This window comes from Salarias fasciatus, chromosome 22 (assembly GCF_902148845.1).
Source record: "Salarias fasciatus chromosome 22, fSalaFa1.1, whole genome shotgun sequence".
NCBI classification, from domain to species: domain Eukaryota; kingdom Metazoa; phylum Chordata; class Actinopteri; order Blenniiformes; family Blenniidae; genus Salarias; species Salarias fasciatus.
The window spans coordinates 20,668,751-20,687,661 of NC_043765.1; the positions used below are offsets into that span (position 1 = coordinate 20,668,751).

The 18,911-nt window shown below is 49.0% G+C and overlaps 1 protein-coding gene across 2 annotated transcripts; it reads left to right on the plus strand.

Annotated features, from left to right (window-relative positions):
• The first annotated feature begins 40 nt into the window (after positions 1-40).
• LOC115409570 (ankyrin repeat and IBR domain-containing protein 1-like) lies at positions 41-18,841 on the plus strand. 2 transcript variants are annotated; one of them, XR_003933987.1, is made up of 22 exons: positions 41-219; positions 3,911-4,267; positions 7,363-7,534; positions 7,645-7,776; positions 7,876-8,067; positions 10,473-10,590; positions 10,699-10,919; positions 11,099-11,187; positions 11,444-11,588; positions 11,804-11,964; positions 12,080-12,168; positions 12,385-12,515; positions 12,628-12,762; positions 12,845-12,931; positions 13,015-13,081; positions 13,180-13,325; positions 13,422-13,600; positions 13,715-13,766; positions 13,925-13,981; positions 14,173-14,296; positions 14,714-16,444; positions 16,483-18,841. XR_003933987.1 is itself a non-coding variant. In XM_030120808.1 (21 exons), exons 2-21 carry the CDS (start codon positions 4,080-4,082, stop codon positions 16,048-16,050), a joined length of 3,822 nt encoding a protein of 1,273 aa, XP_029976668.1. In that variant the 5' UTR covers positions 41-219; positions 3,911-4,079; the 3' UTR covers positions 16,051-18,841. The 2 variants fall into 2 exon arrangements, 1 of the variants encoding a protein (XP_029976668.1); XM_030120808.1 differs by having other exon boundaries at positions 14,714-18,841.
• The last annotated feature ends 70 nt before the right edge of the window (positions 18,842-18,911 follow it).

The following is an 18,911-nucleotide window of genomic DNA, read 5'->3' on the forward strand; positions in this document are numbered from 1 at the left end:
CAACAACACGGTGCCGCGGAGCAGACGCGGAGCAGCAGTCTCCCCCTCCGCTGTCAGCAGCAGCAGCAGCATCACCGCCCCGCCGGCTCCTGTGGATCAGAGGAGAGGATGGTCCAGCGGAGCAGCAGCAGCAGCAGCCGGAGATGCCCATGACAGTCAGAAGATAATGCCCCTCGACGCACGCAAGTTGGCCAGTGAACGACCAAGTGAGACGCCCGTGTGAGTACAGCAGCGGCGGCGGCGGCGGCGGCGGCGGCGGGCGGCCAGGCTGGGGGTGGGGGGGGTTGGACGTCCGGCTCCTCGGGAAGGGAGTTGAAGCTAACGGCGCGCTAACGTTAACCCGAGAGAGCCGGAGACGGCTGCTAGCGACGGTAACGGAAGCGGCTTGAGGCTGCTTTGGGTGGGAACGGTATTTTTCCCTTCTTCTTCTCCTCCTCTTCTCTCTTCTCCCTCTCCTTCTTCTTCGTCTCCCGTCGGCGGCGCAGTCAGCACGGACCCGGAGGTTCGGCGTTTTTCACGGCAGCCTCCACCTCGCAGCCGCTCCTCGGTCGGGGCAGTAATTCACACGGACCGTGTCAGTGTTGCTGATGGAACAAAGGGGCTTGAACCGAGGGGCCGCATGGACACAAACATGCGGGCAGAAGTCGCTGGCGGTTTTGTTTTGTGCTCCATTTCATGCTGACACACTTCACGGATAATCACACGAGGTCTGACCTGGATATTTAGCTGATACACGGTGACCTAGCTAATTTCGGTGACCGTGCTATGGAAGCGGGTCTCGCCGCCTGTCAGCGCCGAGCCGGGGACTCATGTAAGTTTTATGTTGTGTTTTTTTACCAGAAGACTTTGTCCCGCTGCTTATTGTGCAGCAGCCACTCGATTCTCGCTCCTGACTGAGGTCTTTACCGTCAGCTGACAGCAAGTTTTGATAAGTGCAGGCTCTCTCCGCTGCGAGTTTTTCCTGTTTTGACAGCATGTTTACACTAACGCTGAAGATTTCCCCTTTAGCTGCTTCCAGCTTCAGCTCCTTTGTGCTTTTAGTAAAGTCTATAATCACTCTTATCCAGCTGAACTGTGACAATTCACTAATGCTTTCATTGCCAAATGTAGTGTTCCTTTTTTCTAATTTGTTTTCTTTATTGATATAACTAAGGACATATTTTCAGACTGGTTTCACATTTGAGATTCACATGTACATGTGCAAAAGTATGTTAGAAATTGTAAATGGTGGTGTTAACACTGTCACCACTACAAGATCAGCCCGATCTGTGTTTTGTTACTGTGAGATTGCATGATCTCCCTGTGCCTGAGGGGATTTTCTCCCAGAATCAGATGACACTTGTTAGGTTCATAGGTTAGCCCGAAGTTCCCGTAGGCGTGATTGCATTTGGGTGATTGTTAAAGTTAAATGAAATCAAGCTCTGTGTTAAACTATCAGCTGCTTTTCACTGTATGCAGGCAGAGATAGTCTCCAACCCCTGGCTGAGGCGACACGTGTAGAGAACATTTATGGACCAGTTAGAATTGATCTGGGGTGTAAAGAAATGTGTCAATATTGCTTTGTGTGCCATTGTGATTGTGGAAGGTAGTCCTAAGTGCTTGTTTGTAGCATTTTTTGCTTTCAAATCAATAAGCAGGTCCAACAATTTCACTTAACACATGTAGCGTTATCACACACAGCAAGAAGCAGGATATGCACAGATGTACCCAACACTGCGCAGAATGGAGGGTTATTTCCTCTTGGACTGTTGTTGTTGTTTTCAGTTAGTCAGTGACTTTAACTCCTTTATTACACTCTCGTATTGAGACAATAGAATCCCAATCAGTCATTAAATATCGAATTGGCCTAGATCATATCGTGTCATATATAGGCTGTTGAAGTATCAAAGAGTTTTTTTTTTCCTAATCTAGGAGATGTTTGTGTGTTTATTTCTTTATTTTATTACATAGTTATAAGTTTTCCACCGCACGTTCTAATATTGTGGATAAAACAGAACTTTTTCTTAGTGGGTGAATGTGCTTACGGTATTCGAGAAGCAACAGTGTCTGAGTTCCTGGCAGCAGGAATCACCAGACAAGATTCATGTGTTTGGGATTATTGAGCTCATGAGTCATTAAGTCACAATTATCACATTGCCTGAAATGGAGAGGGGCCATATGGTATGCCCTGAGCTATGACTGTTACCTAATCGGGTTGCTTTCCAAACACGATTCACGAACGTACCGGCATTCCTGGCTGGATTGTGACACTTAACAGGATGAGCGTCCAGTTAACAAGCGGCAAAACGCTTCCTATGCCTCAACGTCGCCCGGCCGCCGAATGACGAGTGCGCGCTGGGATTTTCTGACAGTGGATAATTGCAGTATCACTGCGGAGTGCAAACATTAGGATTTGTGATCCCCGGGATTCCACGGCTCGTCCGTGTTTGGATTCCCTGTCCATATTTAGTATAGAAGGCAGAGAGAGACGGACAGAGATACACAGGGGAGTGAAGTGAACTGGAAGTAAACCAGCGTGCACAAAACAGAGCCAAACAGACAGACTGACCTATTAACTGTCGTAACCCCTCCTCACCACCACCTCCACTCTGCCTCCAGATATACACAGACATACATACTCGCTGTCCGGCCTGCTGCACGCCTCTCAGGAGCACAACTTGCAGATTGTGGTCTATTGTTTGTCAGCGCTCGCAGCTTCAGCGAGGCCCTTATGGCTCAGTCTGTCAGTGGGTATTTTCTCTGTCTGTGTCCCTGTCTGTCACCTCATAGAAAAAGGGAGGCAGAAGAGGGGAGGCAGCCAGCCACGGTATTCAAATGTTCCAGAGCCCGGCCAGCCAGCGTCCAACTGTAGCCGGGCTAAAAGAGGCCCTTTGTGAGGGCCAGACAGATGGCCATAGAATGAAGACTGTAATGATACCCTCAGCAGCCCCATACACAGACACATGCACTCATTACACACTCCACTCATTATAAGAAGAAATGGTGTGTGTGTGTGTGTGTTAAAGACGGACCAAACTATCTGTGTTCGTGAGCAATAAGACGGGGAAGGAGGGGAGAGATGGAGAAGACGAGGAAGGAAATGAGGCAGAAAACATTGATAAAGATAGTGATTATGTACAATATGTGACACGAAGCCAACAGTGAGTTTGTGTGTTTCCCGTATCGCCGCCTTTCCTCCACACTGTTATTACTTTTGCTTTGCTTGTTATGTTATTATTGGTGGTGTTAGAAATGCTCTAGCTTCCAGTAAAAACTACTTAAATAAAAAAAAACAGATGGTAAGATAATGATTTTGATAACTCGAACCTGAGCCAACTTTGCTTGAGCAGCCATAGCTGTGATTCTTGTGATTCTTTCGGTTTGTGCCTCTGAGGAAAAAGTAAAAACAGGTTTTTACCCGACATATTAGCACTTGTTTTAACTCAGTCTGAGACCCAAAACAGCAATAAAAGCTTGTAAATGACATAAAATATGCAAATTCTTCTCAAGCTCAACCAAACCGGGCTCACGGCGGCAAGCTGTGGACATATTGACCGTGCCTTTCAACAGCTGACTAGCAAATCAATTATTTGGATATCATTAACCTTCCTCTTTCGTCTGCCCTCTTTATACTTATCTTTGTTTTGAGCAGCTTTCTTCTGTCGCTCCGTTTTTCTATTTCCGGTGAGATAACATCCTCGCTGCAGCACATCAGCTGATCGATGGATGGAGCAATTGATTGAGTCTCTCCCCCACTGTCTTTCTACATACTTCTTTCCCTCTCCTGCCGTCTGTCTCGCTATTTTTCTTTCCGTTTTCCAGCCGCCACGGTCGTTTCTTTGCACTCATTCTAAATGTTTCCTCCACTCGTGCCTCTCTTTCCAACATTGTTTCCCTTAAACCGGCCTTTGTCTCTTTCTGCTCTTTACAGGGCAGGAAAACACTGAACCATGTTGCTGTAAGTTGTGACCAGTGGTGAACGGGGGAGGAGGAAGAGGAGGAGGAGGAGGAGGAGGAGGAGGAGGAGGGAAGCGTAGGCAGCCAGGCCGACAGGAGTCTGCCTCAGCACCCTTCAGGCGGCCCGACACTAACCTGCAGCGATGGGAAACACGGCCACCAAGTTCCGCAAGGCCCTGGTGAGCGGCGACGAGGCCCTGGCCTGGCAGCTGTACGAGGGAAACCCTCAGTTCAGGGACGGCCTGGACCCCAATGCGTCATACGGGGAGCAGTACCAGCACAACACCGCCCTGCACTACGTCTGTCGCTACGCCATGACGCGCCTGCTCAGGTAAACGTCCGGCTGCGTGCGTCTGACAATGTCATTGGCAACTTTTTTGAAAGTTTCTGATCAGAGCGAGTCCTTAAGTGAAGTATAACTAATCGCAGTTGTTTTGCATTTGTTCAGTATCGTTCATCTCAAAGTTGAGTCAAGATGCTGTTAATAGCAGATTTGTTTGACGTGGAGTCGCAGTGCAGCGAGATAAAAAAGCAGATTTCCAAACAGCACATGTTAAAAAAGCAGCTGACTCCGTCAGCCTGAGCGACTGAAGGCGATAACGTCTTTGAGTAAGCGAGTGATAAAAGTCGCATCAATTATTTGCCAAACATATTGAATTCCTGTATCTGTTTCCACAACAGAAGGACTTTCATATACAGTCCAGTGAGCCGGCTTGGTGCTGATCTGTTAAATGAGCCGTGACTTTTGTGATTTGTTGCACCGCTGAAGCCCTGTCACATTATGCAAATGATGTTATGAGGGTTGAGAATTGGCCATCACCTACGAGGAACCGTGGAAATGAAATGCAATTAAACCATTGACAACAGTGACTTCGCAGGGAATGAAACTGCAAGCGCAGCCTCGCAAGCGACCAATAACACGGAGCGCCGCTTCAGAGGGGAGACGTGACGTTCAGGCTTCACAGTACAGTGTTGTGAATATCCTGAAGCGTGACACTTTGAAACTTTTAAGTTTCAGAAACTGCGTAGTTGATTTGTGGTGAGCAATCTGGAGAATATCCCCGGTTCAACACCGGGCTGATGGTGTTTCTGCATGTTTTCTTCCCACTGTCCGGTCATTTCAAGCCGGTTGGTGACTCTCAATAGCTGGAAGGTGCAGATGTGGTTGTCTATCTCTCTGTGTTTTACAACATTCACCTCAAACAACCTTAAAGCAAACACACAACAGCTTCAGGCTGCAAAAAACGAAAAGAGTGACTAAGTCCTTCAAAACTGTGAGGAAAGGGGTCAAAGTATAAAACATATGCAGAGCCAGACAGCAGCACGTCTTTCTTACCTCCTGCTGAGATAACCAGGCGACTGGTCATGGTGACCAAGATAGCCGATTCAGTGACTCAATAGCTGTCCTCATCTCCTCCTCCTCCTCCTCCTCCTCACACTCTTCCTCTTCCTTACCCTTTCTTTCCGTGATTACAGGGTTGGGGGGGGAGGTGGTCAGAGGAAGCTGTTTGAAAAGGCCAGTCCGTTATATCTGTGCATCTGCATGTGTGCACACGGGCATGTGTGTATTTTGAGGAGGGAAAAACTGTGACTCCACAACTGCTTAATGTGTCTGAGTCCGAGAGTATAACACAGTGAATCAATCGCTGTGCTATTTGTGTTCATTCCCGCTAACCTATAATGGGCCGGCGAGGCGTGCTGAGCGCGGCGCTCCGCCGCTGATAAGTATCAGAGGAAATGCTTCTTTGTTCCAGCAGTTCTGCCGGACAGAAGCGAGCGGAGAGACGGCCGAGAAATCTCAGACAAAATAAAGACTGAAAGAGGACAGGCGTGGGCCGGGAGATGCAGTCTGCCTCAGATTATTTTTAACATGGTATCTACTTTGTGTGTATTTGTTCTCCTCCAGTTGTTTTTCTGTGGGATGGATTGGCCGGCAATCCCACGAGTTCGACAAACTTTAAAATCTCAAGGAGAACCCATTAGAGAGAGGGGAAAAAAAATGGGTGTAGTAGTCCAGGAAGTGGAACCCTTCCTCTGCAGTAGCTTTGCAGATAGTCTTAGAGATATGGACGTCATTTCTCATCACGAACGATTTACTTTCTATGGTTTGAAAAAGGATGTTTCTTTTTGTCCCCCCCCCCCCCCCCCCCCCCCCCCCCCCCCTCTGATTCAGCCTCTTCCTTGTTTTCTTCCGGACGATTGCATGTCTTCGAGCTGATTTCCTTTCGGGCCACACATAACATGTTAATTCAGAATTTCAGTGTCAACAGTCCAGTTTTAACTCTCCCTCGAGGTTTTTCCGCGCTGCTTTGGTGCTCCGCCACAAGCAACCAAACATGTGACCGCCCCCGCCCCGTTGTTCCTCGCAGACTGATATTAGGGCCATTCATCCTGAACATGGACCATTGTGCCTGCATATATATGTGTGTGTGTGTGTGTGTGTGTGTGTGTGTGTGTGTGTGTGTGTGTGTGTAAGTAAGGGTGGGGGCATGAGGTTGGAGTTGAGAGGGAATAATTAGTGATTATTGCTGTGCGGGTGAATTGGCAGTGCACTGTCATTAGAGGGAAGCTGCAGGGACTCATAGCTGACAGGATAAGAGGGTCAAAAGTGGGAAAGCAGGGCAGCAGAAGGAGAATAGGCTGAAAGGCTTCTGCACCGAGGAAACATTCATGCTGATTCAATGGCGGCCACTGCTGAATCCAGAGAGGGAGAGGTTTTACATAATTATTTCCACCGCTGTGCTAACCATTGGAGATCCTCCGACATCCTATTATTTTCTTCTATTATTGAATTTGCATTAGAGAAAATGTCATTTCATACGCGGCTCTCCTTGTGTTGTAGCGCTGAAGTAAAAAGTAGATTTTTCTTTCTAACTCGGATTTATCGTACAGCTGCTGTAGGAGTGTGTGCAGGGGGGGGAAGAAAAAGAAGCGGTACTGGTCTTTGGTGAAATGGTAATGCACAAAGACACTTGAAAGCAGACGAACGCAGCCTGTAGTGCTAAATGAATGAGTGCAGTGGTAATCAGTAAATGGAGGATTTGACTGACGAACAGCAGAGGGAAAAACTATTTACCAAACAGAACTGCAGCCACAGCCTGGCACTAAGAGCAACTGGTACATCCATCAGCCGCTGTGTGTGTATGTGTACGCACGCACCTGTCAGCCAGCATGCCCATTATCTCCGAGATGTTAAACAGAAATAGTCGATATTCTGCCATCTTGCTTCTCGCTCCTCGCTTTGCTGCCTCTCCTACCAAGCACTGCCTATTTACGTCCATAATAGAGCTCATCCTGTTCCCCTCATCTGTAGCTGTCAGAGTTTTCTGTTTGTTTGTTTGTTTTTTTTTAACACCACTGAGCTGATTTTCTTTTTCTTGTTTTTTTTTTTTAAATTTATTTAATCTCTGATCTTGCATTATATAGGTCCTTCCTATTCAGCAAAGAGGGAAACCCCAACAAGCGCAATGTGCACAACGAGACCTGCCTCCACGTGCTGTGCCAAGGCCCCCAGATCCTGCTGCTGCCAGAGGGGGCGCTGTCCCCCCGGCTGGCCCGCCCTCAGAGGGACGAGCAGCGGCGGGCGGACTGCCTGCAGGTGCAAACACGGGGGACAAAAAAAACAAAACAAAAAGTGATCGCTTTTCATAAAAACTGACATCCAAATCTTTCTGTGTGCGCATATTTGCCCGACCCTCCATCTGCCAGATGATCCTGAGCTGGACCGGAGCCAGGCTGGAGGGCGGCCAGTACGAGAAGGCCAACGTGAACGCCACCGACAACCACCACAGCACCTGCCTGCACTACGCCGCCGCCGCGGGCATGAAGAGCTGCGTGGAGGTGAGGAAACGTCCCCACATTGTTTTACTCCTTTGTCTTATTTGTCTGCTTTTCCCCTGTTCTCACGGCCGTGCCGTTTGTCCTCATCCCTCCGTCTAGCTGCTGATCCAGAGCGAGGCGGACCTCTTCGTGGAGGACGAGGACAAGCTGACGCCGTGCGACCACGCCGAGAGGCACCACCACACCGAGCTGGCCCTCAGCCTGGAGTCGCAGATGGTTTTCTCCTCCTTCTCATCCCAGCAGTCCAACACAGACGCGCACGGCGAAACCAACCTGCTGCAATACAAAGAGGTGTGAGCACAGTCGCCGTGCCGGCGGGGGTCAGGGGCGGCGGAGTCCCGGCGGCTTCGGTTATTTTTAAGCTTTGTAGTCGCTGTTCTGCCTTCGAACCTTTCGCTTCACAGAGAATGTCTTCATGAGATCCAGCTCCATCCATCCAGGATCCTATGCTTATTCAGTTCATTCAGACTCCAGGCTCAGGAGCCAGTCGCAGCTGAAACACACAGACACACCAACACACACAACTACTGGCAACTTTAAAGTCGCTATTTAGGCTGAAAGGTGTTTTTCTGAAATGCAGGAGGAAAAGTCTGCATACATAGAGGAAGAACATGCAAACTCGGCACATTCTCTCTCACTCTTACCACTACATGAAAATCCTGGATACAACCTGTTTCAGCTCAACGTGAAATCATGTTTTCATTCCATAAGTTCAGTGACGGCAGATAAAGGGAATCAGTTGTAAGTTTCTTGACTTTTTTTGAGTTGTTAATGTCAAGTGGATTAAACCAGCAATAAACAATTTAGTAAATTCATTTAGAATTTCTGATGAACCCAAGATAGATACATCAGTTATTAACAGCAGCAGGAACACATCTTGTTCTTGACTCCTGGCAGTTGGAGCTGAAATTGATGTTGGTCTCTCTGACTGTGTTTTGATTTCAACTGAATCGCTTATTTTCTACTTCTTAATTGGAGTTTAAACACTGCTGATGATGGGCATTCTCAATTCCTTGGATATCTTTTTATATCCCCATCCTGTTTTGTGCAGTTCAATTAACTTTTCCTGAAGATCCTTTGACAATTCTTTTCTCATGACTCAGAATCCAGAAGCATCAGGGCAGCTCTGGTGTCAGGGTGTGTAAACTGTTGATCAGGGTCATTTGGGTATTCTCTGCTGATACTATGATTAAAAAAGTATGAACAGGCAGTGAATGGCTTCAATTAACCATAAGTAAACAACAATTTTCCTCATATCATCTAAAGTTTCTGAAAAATGGTCAAAAAAATTCACAAATTCTGCCAGGGTCTGTAAACTTATGAGCTGAACTGTAGTAGATCTCGCTGTTTCACAGAAGTGTCTGCAGTGAGTCTGAAGTGGGTTGTTCCAGGGCAATGTTCTCATTAAGAGGATTTTTTTTTTTTTGCAATTCCATCTGGTGGAAGACAAACTTGTTTACCTTTTCAGCCAGCAGACCATTCTTCTGTTGGGAGAGTGTTCTTCTGATAACAAATCCTACCTTATACTTGCTGTGTCCTTTAAGTTTGGACCACATACTGATTCTTCTCTTATAACTCTCATTAAACAGGCTCTGCTTCTATCAGTGTGCTTTGTTTTCTAATAATTCTTCTTATGTGACTCAAATGATGTAGGAATCAGTATTTGCCACTCCCCCTTACGGCAAGAGCCGAATTCCTTTATTTTTTTTAATAATTTCACTAGATGGTTGGTTTCATTTGAGATCTGTTTCAGTCAAACTGTATTAATTCTAATGAACTTATGCTTGATTTCATTATAACCAGATTCGTTTTTATTTCTGAAACAAAGCTCTGCTTAATTTTAATATCTAGATTTGTTCTTTTCAAAACTTTTCTTTGAAGCTGTGGTTAGAGCTAATCTTGGATGAAAGTGATCAAGTCCAACCTTAAAGCTGAAACTTTCGTGGTCATCGATGTTAATCCGCTTAGCATCTCATGGACAAGTCATGTGCGAAAGCCGTTGGCCTGCACGTACAAAGGAATGATGATAGAGTCACTCTGTTGTTCTCTGTTTTGAAGTCATGGAAAGGGAAGAAAGTTTGATGCTTTCGCAAGACGCCCATAAACTCCGTTTTTATGACAGTGCAAGATCACAAGATCGAGCCGAGCGCTGCCAGCACAACGTGAGCGTTCTAACAAACGGATCGGCTGCACTGTCAGTCATCTGTAGATTCTCTGTGAAGGATTTGGTTTGGCCTGAGATCAGCTACTGTATGCATTTTATTTTTCCCCCCGTTCAGAGATGCACGACACCTCACATCATGTTTCACAGGGTCCAAGTCAGACAGAGGGCACAGAGCAGGGTGTATCGGCAGCTGCTGCCAGCTGATAGCGGTTTGATCTTTCTTCCTGCAGCCAAATCCATGTTAATGCATAATCTCCCCTTTTCCACCACAACCCCCCCCACGGCCACTGCCCCACATCCCAGTCCCTTTCAGTTTCCTCACATTATCCATTTAATTTCCTTAATTGCATTTCTATCTCTTCTCCTTGTTTTTGCCCAGCATGGCCTTCTTTTTTTCTCCTGCTTCATAATGTCATGTCTTCACTTCCAATCTGACCCTGTTTTTTTTTCTCTCTTTTGTCTTTCTCACTGTTCAAATGTATTTTTTGGGCATGTCTTCCTAACGTTGCTCCTCCTCTTCCCATCTTTTCAGCCTTATGAAGGGTTGAAGCTTCAGGATCTGCGCAGGCTGAAGGACATGCTGATCGTTGAGACGGCAGACATGCTGCAAGCTCCTCTCTTCACTGCTGAGGCCCTGCTGCGAGCACACGGTGTGTTTGTCTGCTCGTGACCTTTACCGACCGTCACAGCACCGCGGTTCCAGCGTTTTGGGGAAAATCAGATCGAAAAGGAGTCACCGTTTGACTTGCTTCTTGCAGACTGGGACAGAGAAAAGCTCCTGGAAGCCTGGATGTCAGACGCTGAGGGCTGCTGCCAGCGCTCCGGCGTCACCATGCCCACTCCGCCGCCCAGCGGCTACAACGCCTGGGACACGCTGCCCTCCCCCCGCACTCCCAGAACCCCGCGCTCGCCCCTGACCCTCACCCTCACCTCCCCCACCGACAGCTGCCTCACACCTGGAGAGGAGGGCCTGGCGACGGTGAGCGGTGGCGCACCAAGTGCTCTTAGAGAATACCGAAGGGAACAGTGCAGCAGGCGAAGCCTCGATTGTAGGAAGTTTGACGCTCTCAGCCAGTTGATCCCAACAGAACATTACAGTGAATGCTGGTGTTGTGCTGCAGTCTAAATCATGTGGTTTCCATCTGCTGTCTCTTGCAGTGTGGAATCTGTCTGTGCTCCATCTCAGTTTTTGAAGACCCTGTGGACATGTCATGTGGCCACGAGTTCTGCAGAGCCTGCTGGGAGGGGTGAGACTTTCACTCTGAGTCCGGATGCTCCAGTGAGCGGCTGATGAGCAGCTCGGTTTCAGCATTACTGTGTGTGTGTGTGTGTGTGTGTGTGTGTGTGTGTGTGTGTGTGTGTGTGTGTGTGTGTGTGTGTGTGTGTGTGTGTGTGTGTGTGTGTGTGTGTGTGTGTGTGTGTGTGTGTGTGTGTGTGTGTGTGTGTGTGTGTGTGTGTGTGTGTGTGTGTGTGTGTGTGTGTGTGTGTGTGTGTTTTCCTCAGGTTCCTCAATATAAAGATCCAGGAGGGCGACGCTCACAATATATTCTGTCCGGCGTACGAGTGCTACCAGCTGGTGCCTGTGCATGTGATCGAGAGCGTGGTTTCCAGAGAGATGGACCAGAGATACCTGCAGTTCGACATTAAGGTAGAACTGAAGCATCAGCTTTCATTCGGCTCGTAGTTTTCGCCTTCTCATGTGGACATCGAACTAAAAAGTTGCATTTTGTTTCTTTGTCTGTGCTCTTTGTTTTCCTCCGTGTCATATATTCTGTGGGTTTTTCATTGTTTTGTTTTTTATTTATTCCTCTTCTATTCACATGCTCAGCCTGTTCTCTGACATTTGTGTGTCCCCTCTTCTAGGCGTTTGTAGAGAACAATCCAGCTATCCGTTGGTGTCCTGCGGCGCGTTGCGAGCGGGCGGTGAGGCTCACTCGACCGGGTCCCGGGGACAACGACCCACACAATTTCCCCCTGCTGCCGTCCCCAGCCGTCGACTGTGGCAAAGGCCACCTGTTCTGCTGGTACGCTTCATCATCCGTCACTGTTTACATGCTTCCGATACTCCGCCGACAGTGGAGCCAGACGCAGATTTCCCCTGCTCAAAGCTCCCTCTTTCATCCTCTTCTGGGTCTGCAGGGAGTGCCTTGGCGAGGCCCATGAGCCGTGTGATTGTCAGATATGGAGGAACTGGCTCCAGAAAGTCACAGAGATGAAGCCCGAGGAGTGTAAGCCCGTCCCGTCGGGTTGGGATTTTCTTGAATCTTTCAGATGTGGGGATTATTACAGCCGCCGTTCAGTCAGCTGTCGATGGCAGCTGTCAGTACTTCAACCAGGATGTACCTAATATATTTTTTATCGCCTCATGGACGGTTGTTTTGGGGGCTTTGATGTTTGCCAAATGTATGTGCATGTTTGACACTGTGTGTGTGCGCCCTCCGCAGTGGCAGGTGTGAGCGAGGCTTATGAGGACGCTGCTAACTGCTTATGGCTGCTGACCAACTCCAAACCGTGTGCCAACTGCAAGTCTCCCATTCAGAAGAATGAGGGCTGCAACCACATGCAGTGTGCCAAGGTACCGGCGTTCAGCCCCGCACGCCGCGTGCCGTCTGCAGGGCAAGCTGCTTGAGTCACCGGGTGTAAACACTTACGTCGGATCCGAAAACAACACCTCTCTCCCTCCGCAGTGCAAGTATGACTTCTGCTGGATCTGTCTGGAGGAGTGGAAGAAGCACAGCTCGTCGACGGGAGGCTACTACCGCTGCACTCGCTACGAGGTCATCCAGCAGCTGGAGGAGCAGTCCAAAGAGATGACTGTCGAGGTAGGAACCGCCGCGTTCCAAAGATTCAGAGCTATGCCTGTTTGGGTTACTCCAGCCATGAAAGAGTTTGATTTCATTACAGGCAGAAAAGAAGCACAAGAGTTTCCAGGAGTTGGATCGTTTCATGCACTATTACACCCGCTTCAAGAACCACGAACACAGCTACAAGGTAACAACAGCGACACTCCTGGACGAGTTCCCCCGACTGCGAGTCTGGCGGTGACTGGTGCGATGTCTTCCCTGTCTGGCTAGTTGGAGCAGAGGCTGCTAAAAACGGCGAAAGAGAAGATGGAGCAGCTGTGCCGAGCTTTTATTTGCCGTGAGTGTCTCGCAGGGTTTTCAGCCTGTTAAAAAGAGAACGCACAAAGCGCGCTGACGATCACTACTGATCACTGCGACTGTCTTTTAAACACCAAGGCGAAGGGACCCCACCGGACACGCGCTTCATCGAGGACGGCGTGTCCGAGCTGCTGAAGACGCGGCGCGTGCTGAAGTGCTCTTACCCATACGGCTTCTTCCTGCAGCAGGGCAGCACGCAGAAAGAGATCTTCGAGCTGATGCAGGTAAGCTAGCTGGAAACCTCAACTCGGCAGTGGTTGAAATCCCTCCTGGGAGCCGGTCTGAGGTGATTCTGACGGTTTGGCTCTCTCCGTGGTCAGACGGACCTGGAGATGGTGGTGGAGGACCTGGCCCAGAAGGTGAACCGGCCGTATCTGAGGACGCCGTGCCACAAGATCATCAGCGCAGCGCGCCTGGTGCAGCAGAAGAGGCAGGAGTTCCTGGCGTCGGTGGCCCGGGGCGTCGCTCCAAACGACTCGCCTGAGCTTCCTCGCCGGAAGTCAGTACACACGAACACACACACACACAATTAAGCTTGTGAATAACTTTTCTTTTTTTCTTTTTTTTTTTTTTAATCTATTTGACGTGTGTAAGAAAATGTTGTGTGTTTCAGTTACCCTGGAGGATCCTGGGATTGGGAATACCTCGGCTTTGCGTCCCCTGAGGTAAACTCATCTCGTCACACCAGAAAACACTAACTCTTTTGCTCTGCTGAGCTTTTTGTCTTTTGGGTTCGTGTGCAGCCAATGCTTTCTAAACCTGCGCTTTGCGGTCGTTCTAATGCATGAGCTGCAGCTGACCGAGTTTGCTTGTGTGTGTTAAGATGGGAAGTCGTCACTCTGTACTGGGAGCAGGAGAGCAAAGAGAGAGACAGTCGCAGGTAATGCACCATTGTTTTTTTTTTTTTTCTTTGGCATATGACGCTCAAGCATGAGCTGAATCCTGATTAATTTGCCCAAGATGGTGAAGCTGCACAGCACGGTCGAGTCGCTCATAAAAAAAACAAAACAAAAAAACAAGCCTCTTGGAGCCGATTCAGTCCTGACCCACCTCAAACGTCTCTCTTTGCAGGATTATGCTGACATCCAGTACCGCCGCAGACACAGGCCACGGCGCAGAGGAGACATGCTGAGTCTGCACAACCTCAGAAGCAGCAGCAACACACCAGAAACCAGCAGGAGGAGCGACAACTCAGGTCTGGGGCTCCCAGCAGTCGGCTCATATAAACTCTTTTACTGTAGATCCTTCCCGCAGCTCTCTGGTTACTGGCGCATCGCCGTCTCTTAAACGTCCTTCAGGAATTATTTACTGCTCTCTTATGTGACCAACTCACATTTGGCCTGTTTTTTTTGTGCAAAATGTCAGGAAAAGTTACACATAATTACTTCTTACATTCATGAACACTCTACATTTTTCCCTGTACATCTACTGCCATGTAGGAGGAATCGTCTGCCTCTGATATTTCTATTCATTCATAAATGAGACAGCATTTAGCGAATGGCATTTCTACTTCGTTTCTCCATCAGTCCGGCCCGTCATTGATCACCGGGATCAACCTGTAATCACGCCACACAAAGCGCTCCCTGTTTTGATGTGACGTTCTGTGTTTCAGACGGCACAGAGCGGACCGAAGGTCGCAGAAGAGCACTGGGCTCGCTGGACGAGGACGATCCCAACATCCTCCTGGCCATCCAGCTGTCGCTGCAGGAGTCGCGCAGCAGAGAGCGCAGCCTGGAGGGCGGCCTGGAGGCCCGGCTGGAGCCGGACAGGCCGGACAGGAGGCCCGGCTCCGCCGGGAACCTGGTTGACGCGGCGCTGCGCTCTCTGAGCGCCGAGGGGCCGCCGGGAGCCAGAGGCTCGTCCTTCCCCACCTCGCTGCTCGACCCTCCCCGCCCCCCCAACAGGACAGACTCCTCCTCGCAGCCGTCCGTCTCCAGCTCGCTGCCGCTGCCTCCCCCGCCTCCCTCCCTCAGTGCGGAGCTGCTGGAGCTGGGAGACAGCCTTATGAAGCTGGGGAGCATCACCGCTCCGTACGAGCTGGACGCGCACACGCAGGAGCAGCTGTGCTCGCACCACACGTACGGCCACGGTCCGCACGCCGCCGCCGCCGCCACCGCCGCCGAGCCCGCCCACAGCCATAGACCGGACCCGCCGTACGCGCTCGACCACATCGCCATCGAGCACGGCGCCCCCCGCACCGCCGAGCACGCTCCGAGCGCGGCTCGCTCCACGCCATACTCCCGGGAACCGGCGGCGCCCAAACCGGACGCCTCCTACAGCCCCTGCCCGGAACACAGCAGCTCTTACACAGCGGAGCGGCCCGCCGCCTACGCTCTGGAGCGGCCCCCCCAGGCGGACCTCCAGCCCCCCGCCCAACTGTGCCTCCCGTCCCCGGAGCCGGAGCCCGAGCTGCCGCTGTCGCCCGTGATCCCCCCGGGGGGCCCCTTCACCCCCAGCGAGGCCCTGGACGCCACGGCCAGCGCGCAGCTGCTGGACAACATCATGGCCTGGTTCAACAGCAACATCAACCCCCAGAACAACCCGCAGAGTCTGGCGCTCGTCCCCTCGCCGCCCACCACCGACAGCGACTCCTCCCCCGACACGCACACCGAGACCGAGACGGAGAGCCAGGCCTCCCGGGAGGCGGCGCCCGCCCCCGTCTGGCAGCCCCTGGAGGGCGAGCCGGAGGCGGGCGGCCCCCCGGGGGCCGAGGCCGCCCGGTCCTGTCGCCCCTGCACTCTGGAGCTGGAAAACAGAGACGCCGGGGGAGACGGGTGTGTGGCCGACCTGTCGCTGGACGAAGCGCGCACACACCCGGGCCCGCCCCCGCAACGCGAACACTGTCCCGCCCACACCGCCCCGCCCGCAGACACGGACCCGGACCTGGTCCTCCAGCTGGAGGAGGACCGCTCCCCCGAGGAGTGGGAGGAGCAGGAGCACCTGGTGTGACACCGGAGAGAGAGAGAGAGAGAGAGAGAGAGTGGAGACGGCGGCCGAGCGTTTACTGCGTGTATTATACTGTATTTAGAGAGTTCATACGGCTCGGCGGACTCTGTCCTTTCAAGATGATGTCATACACATTCACACATTCACGTTCTCTTTTTCTTTCTTTTTTATTCTTTTTTTTATTTTCAAGCTTTCTGTCTGCTCCAAGAGCGGAACAGAAACAAGCGAGTCTTTCGAAACATCACTGGAAAGCTACTGATATCATAACACACCAAGAGCTTCTGGGTTTTTGTTCCCTGGGTTTTATTTATTCCCCTGGAGTTTGTGTTTGTCTTGTTAAGTTTGTTCAGGGTGAAGTTTTGGTGCTGTTCATGCTGAAATCCAAACTTGCCTCATATATATATAGATATATATATATATATATAGATATATATTTAACAAGACTTGACGACCACACGGACCCAACCACAAGCCTGTCTGCGCCTCCAAGAGCCAAATCCCGCCAGAGCAGTGACCTTGGAGCCTGTCTTAGCGTGCTGTACAATCAGAGGGCCTAATTCACACTGTCTGGACCTTCATGCACACCGTGCCTGTTTTATTTAGTGCCAACACACTACTGAGAACGACGCAACACTGGCCTCCTTGTAATGTAACTCAAAGCGATCAGCGGACGGCGCAGGGCCCTCTGCGCAGCAAGGTCAAAGGTCGAGTCCCAGGTGCAGAACGGCACCTTTAAAATGGGTCAAGGCCGAGCGTCCCGCTCAAAAGCAGCTCTTTATTGTTTTGTTTTGTTTTTTTAGGAGATTGAACCACGTGCGTCCGCTGCTCGGCCTCCGTGCGGCGCCGCTGCCCTTTACTCCGGCTCACGGTTTGATTCTGTTGTGCGAAGCTCCTCCCACTAAATGCCCTGAATTTGGTGGCTCAGTCAAAACAAATCGGACATTTTGCGATCTCCAGAGACGACTGCACCAAGTGCAGATTAACTCAGACATTAACATCCCAATATTTCCAACAAGTGAAAGGGGCTTTATGGAGTTTTAAAAATGACAATATGAATCCTTTTATCAATGCTTCCGTTGATAAAATGAGCTGCACTGTAAAAGTTAATGAACTGGTTTAAGTAAATATAATTAGTAACCTAGCCACTTTTAAATGTTGAAATGGGCTAGGAGGTTTGCACATACTGTCCGAGCTGAAAACAGGAAGTGAACACGTTTTCCTCTGGTTTTGGAGAGAAACCCACGAGACATTTCAACTTGTTTTGATTCCTCGAAAAGCGTGAATGAACTTTTTAAAGCCGTTGTGTCACTTAACGTCTTTTCTTGTTTTTTTTTTTCTTTTTACCATGTGTATCACTATAATTACAGATGGTTTTGGCTCGTATGGTTCTGAAATCCAGTGTTTTTAATCCAAATTTTCTGTCACTTGTATTTTTTTTTAACTTTCGTCTTGTGTTGCTTCACAGAAGTGGATTAAGGGACTGTTTTATTTTGTCTGTATTTGAAACATATTTCATGATTGAAAACAGGATGACGTGTCAGAGATTTTGCACGCTGAGTCTGAGCCAAACGTTTCTTCAAGACGGCTGTGAAGTAAAACAGATTTGAACGGTTCGATCGCGATATCCCACTACTGCTGGCTCGTACGGCGTGCTGTTATTGAAAGGACTCAAAGCGGGTTTGTCACAGAAATCTATCTTTTTTTTTCCATTTACTGCTTAATATGGAGACTGTTTTATTTCCAGTTGAGACCAGAGCTGTTGGGTCTGTGTGCCTTTTTTTTGTTTGTTTTTAGTGTTTTATTTGTTGGTATTTATTTTGTGTCATTGCTTTTGAATCATGCTATAGAGACATGGTGGAGAACGCAACACTCCGATCGATGTTCATTTGTATGATTTTTTTTTTTTTTTTTTCAGCTGCACCTCACACTTCAGCTCGTTCACTCAGTCAGAAACAGCTCTGAGGCCGTTTGAAGGAATCTATTCTGCTCAATAATCACTTTATCTGACATAAGACCCTTTGAAATGTGACTTCTGGGTTGTCGTTCAGGCTATTTAAAAAGAAAAAAAAAAACTTTATTGCCCAACTCTAATGTTTACAAGGGAATTGAACACTGCCTGCTGTGATGAGAAGTGATTCAGCGCTTCGGGGGTCTGAGATGATGAAACTGGTGGCTTTTCTTGTATAAGAGTTTAAAATATCTCATTTTAGGTCCAGATCTGTTGGATGTTTTTTTGTTGTTTTTCTCCAGTCGGGGGTTGATGCAGTGTGAGGGATGAAAAACACTCAAACAATGACACCTTTTCTTGTGTGCATTGAAACAAGAAACTGTGAATGAGCTGAGTCATAAAAATTTCAAAAAGCCCACCGACACTCGTAACATGAAATAGTTCCCCGAAGCGGATGTACAGGCCTGGCACTGAATCTCCAGTCTTTATTTTGCACAAGAATGATGTGGATGTGTTTGTTGCACTGATCCAGTGCTGCGAGGCGAGACGTGAAGGACGCACACTTTGATTCCTTTTTCAATTTCTTCCTCTTTGTATTCTTTATTATTGAATTAATGGTGTTGAATAATTTAGGGGGGTTTTTTCTTTCTTTTTTTACTTCGACATATATTGTTTGTATCTTAATTCTCCCTCAAACTACAACTTCAGAATTTCATAAAAGGAGAATTTGCACTCTCATAGATTATACTTGATACATTCCCGGCTGGTCAAAAGAAAGGTTTGATGTGTGGCCAAACTTATAAATGAAAGTGCAAAGTTTACTCTCAATAAAACAGACTGAAAGTGTGTTGCTGTGAGGGTTTGTTTTATTGCTTTGATCCCAAAACGTCTTTCAGGAAATGAGAGGACGGAGCTG

Excerpts from the sequence above, each read along its gene's own strand:
- LOC115409570 (XM_030120808.1), top strand. The coding sequence starts at position 4,080 with ATGGGAAACACGGCCACCAAGTTCCGCAAGGCCCTGGTGAGCGGCGAC. Across the intron at positions 10,591-10,698 it reads GGCCCTGCTGCGAGCACACG|ACTGGGACAGAGAAAAGCTC; the intron begins GTGTGTTTGTCT and ends TGCTTCTTGCAG. Across the intron at positions 13,326-13,421 it reads AGATCTTCGAGCTGATGCAG|ACGGACCTGGAGATGGTGGT; the intron begins GTAAGCTAGCTG and ends CTCCGTGGTCAG.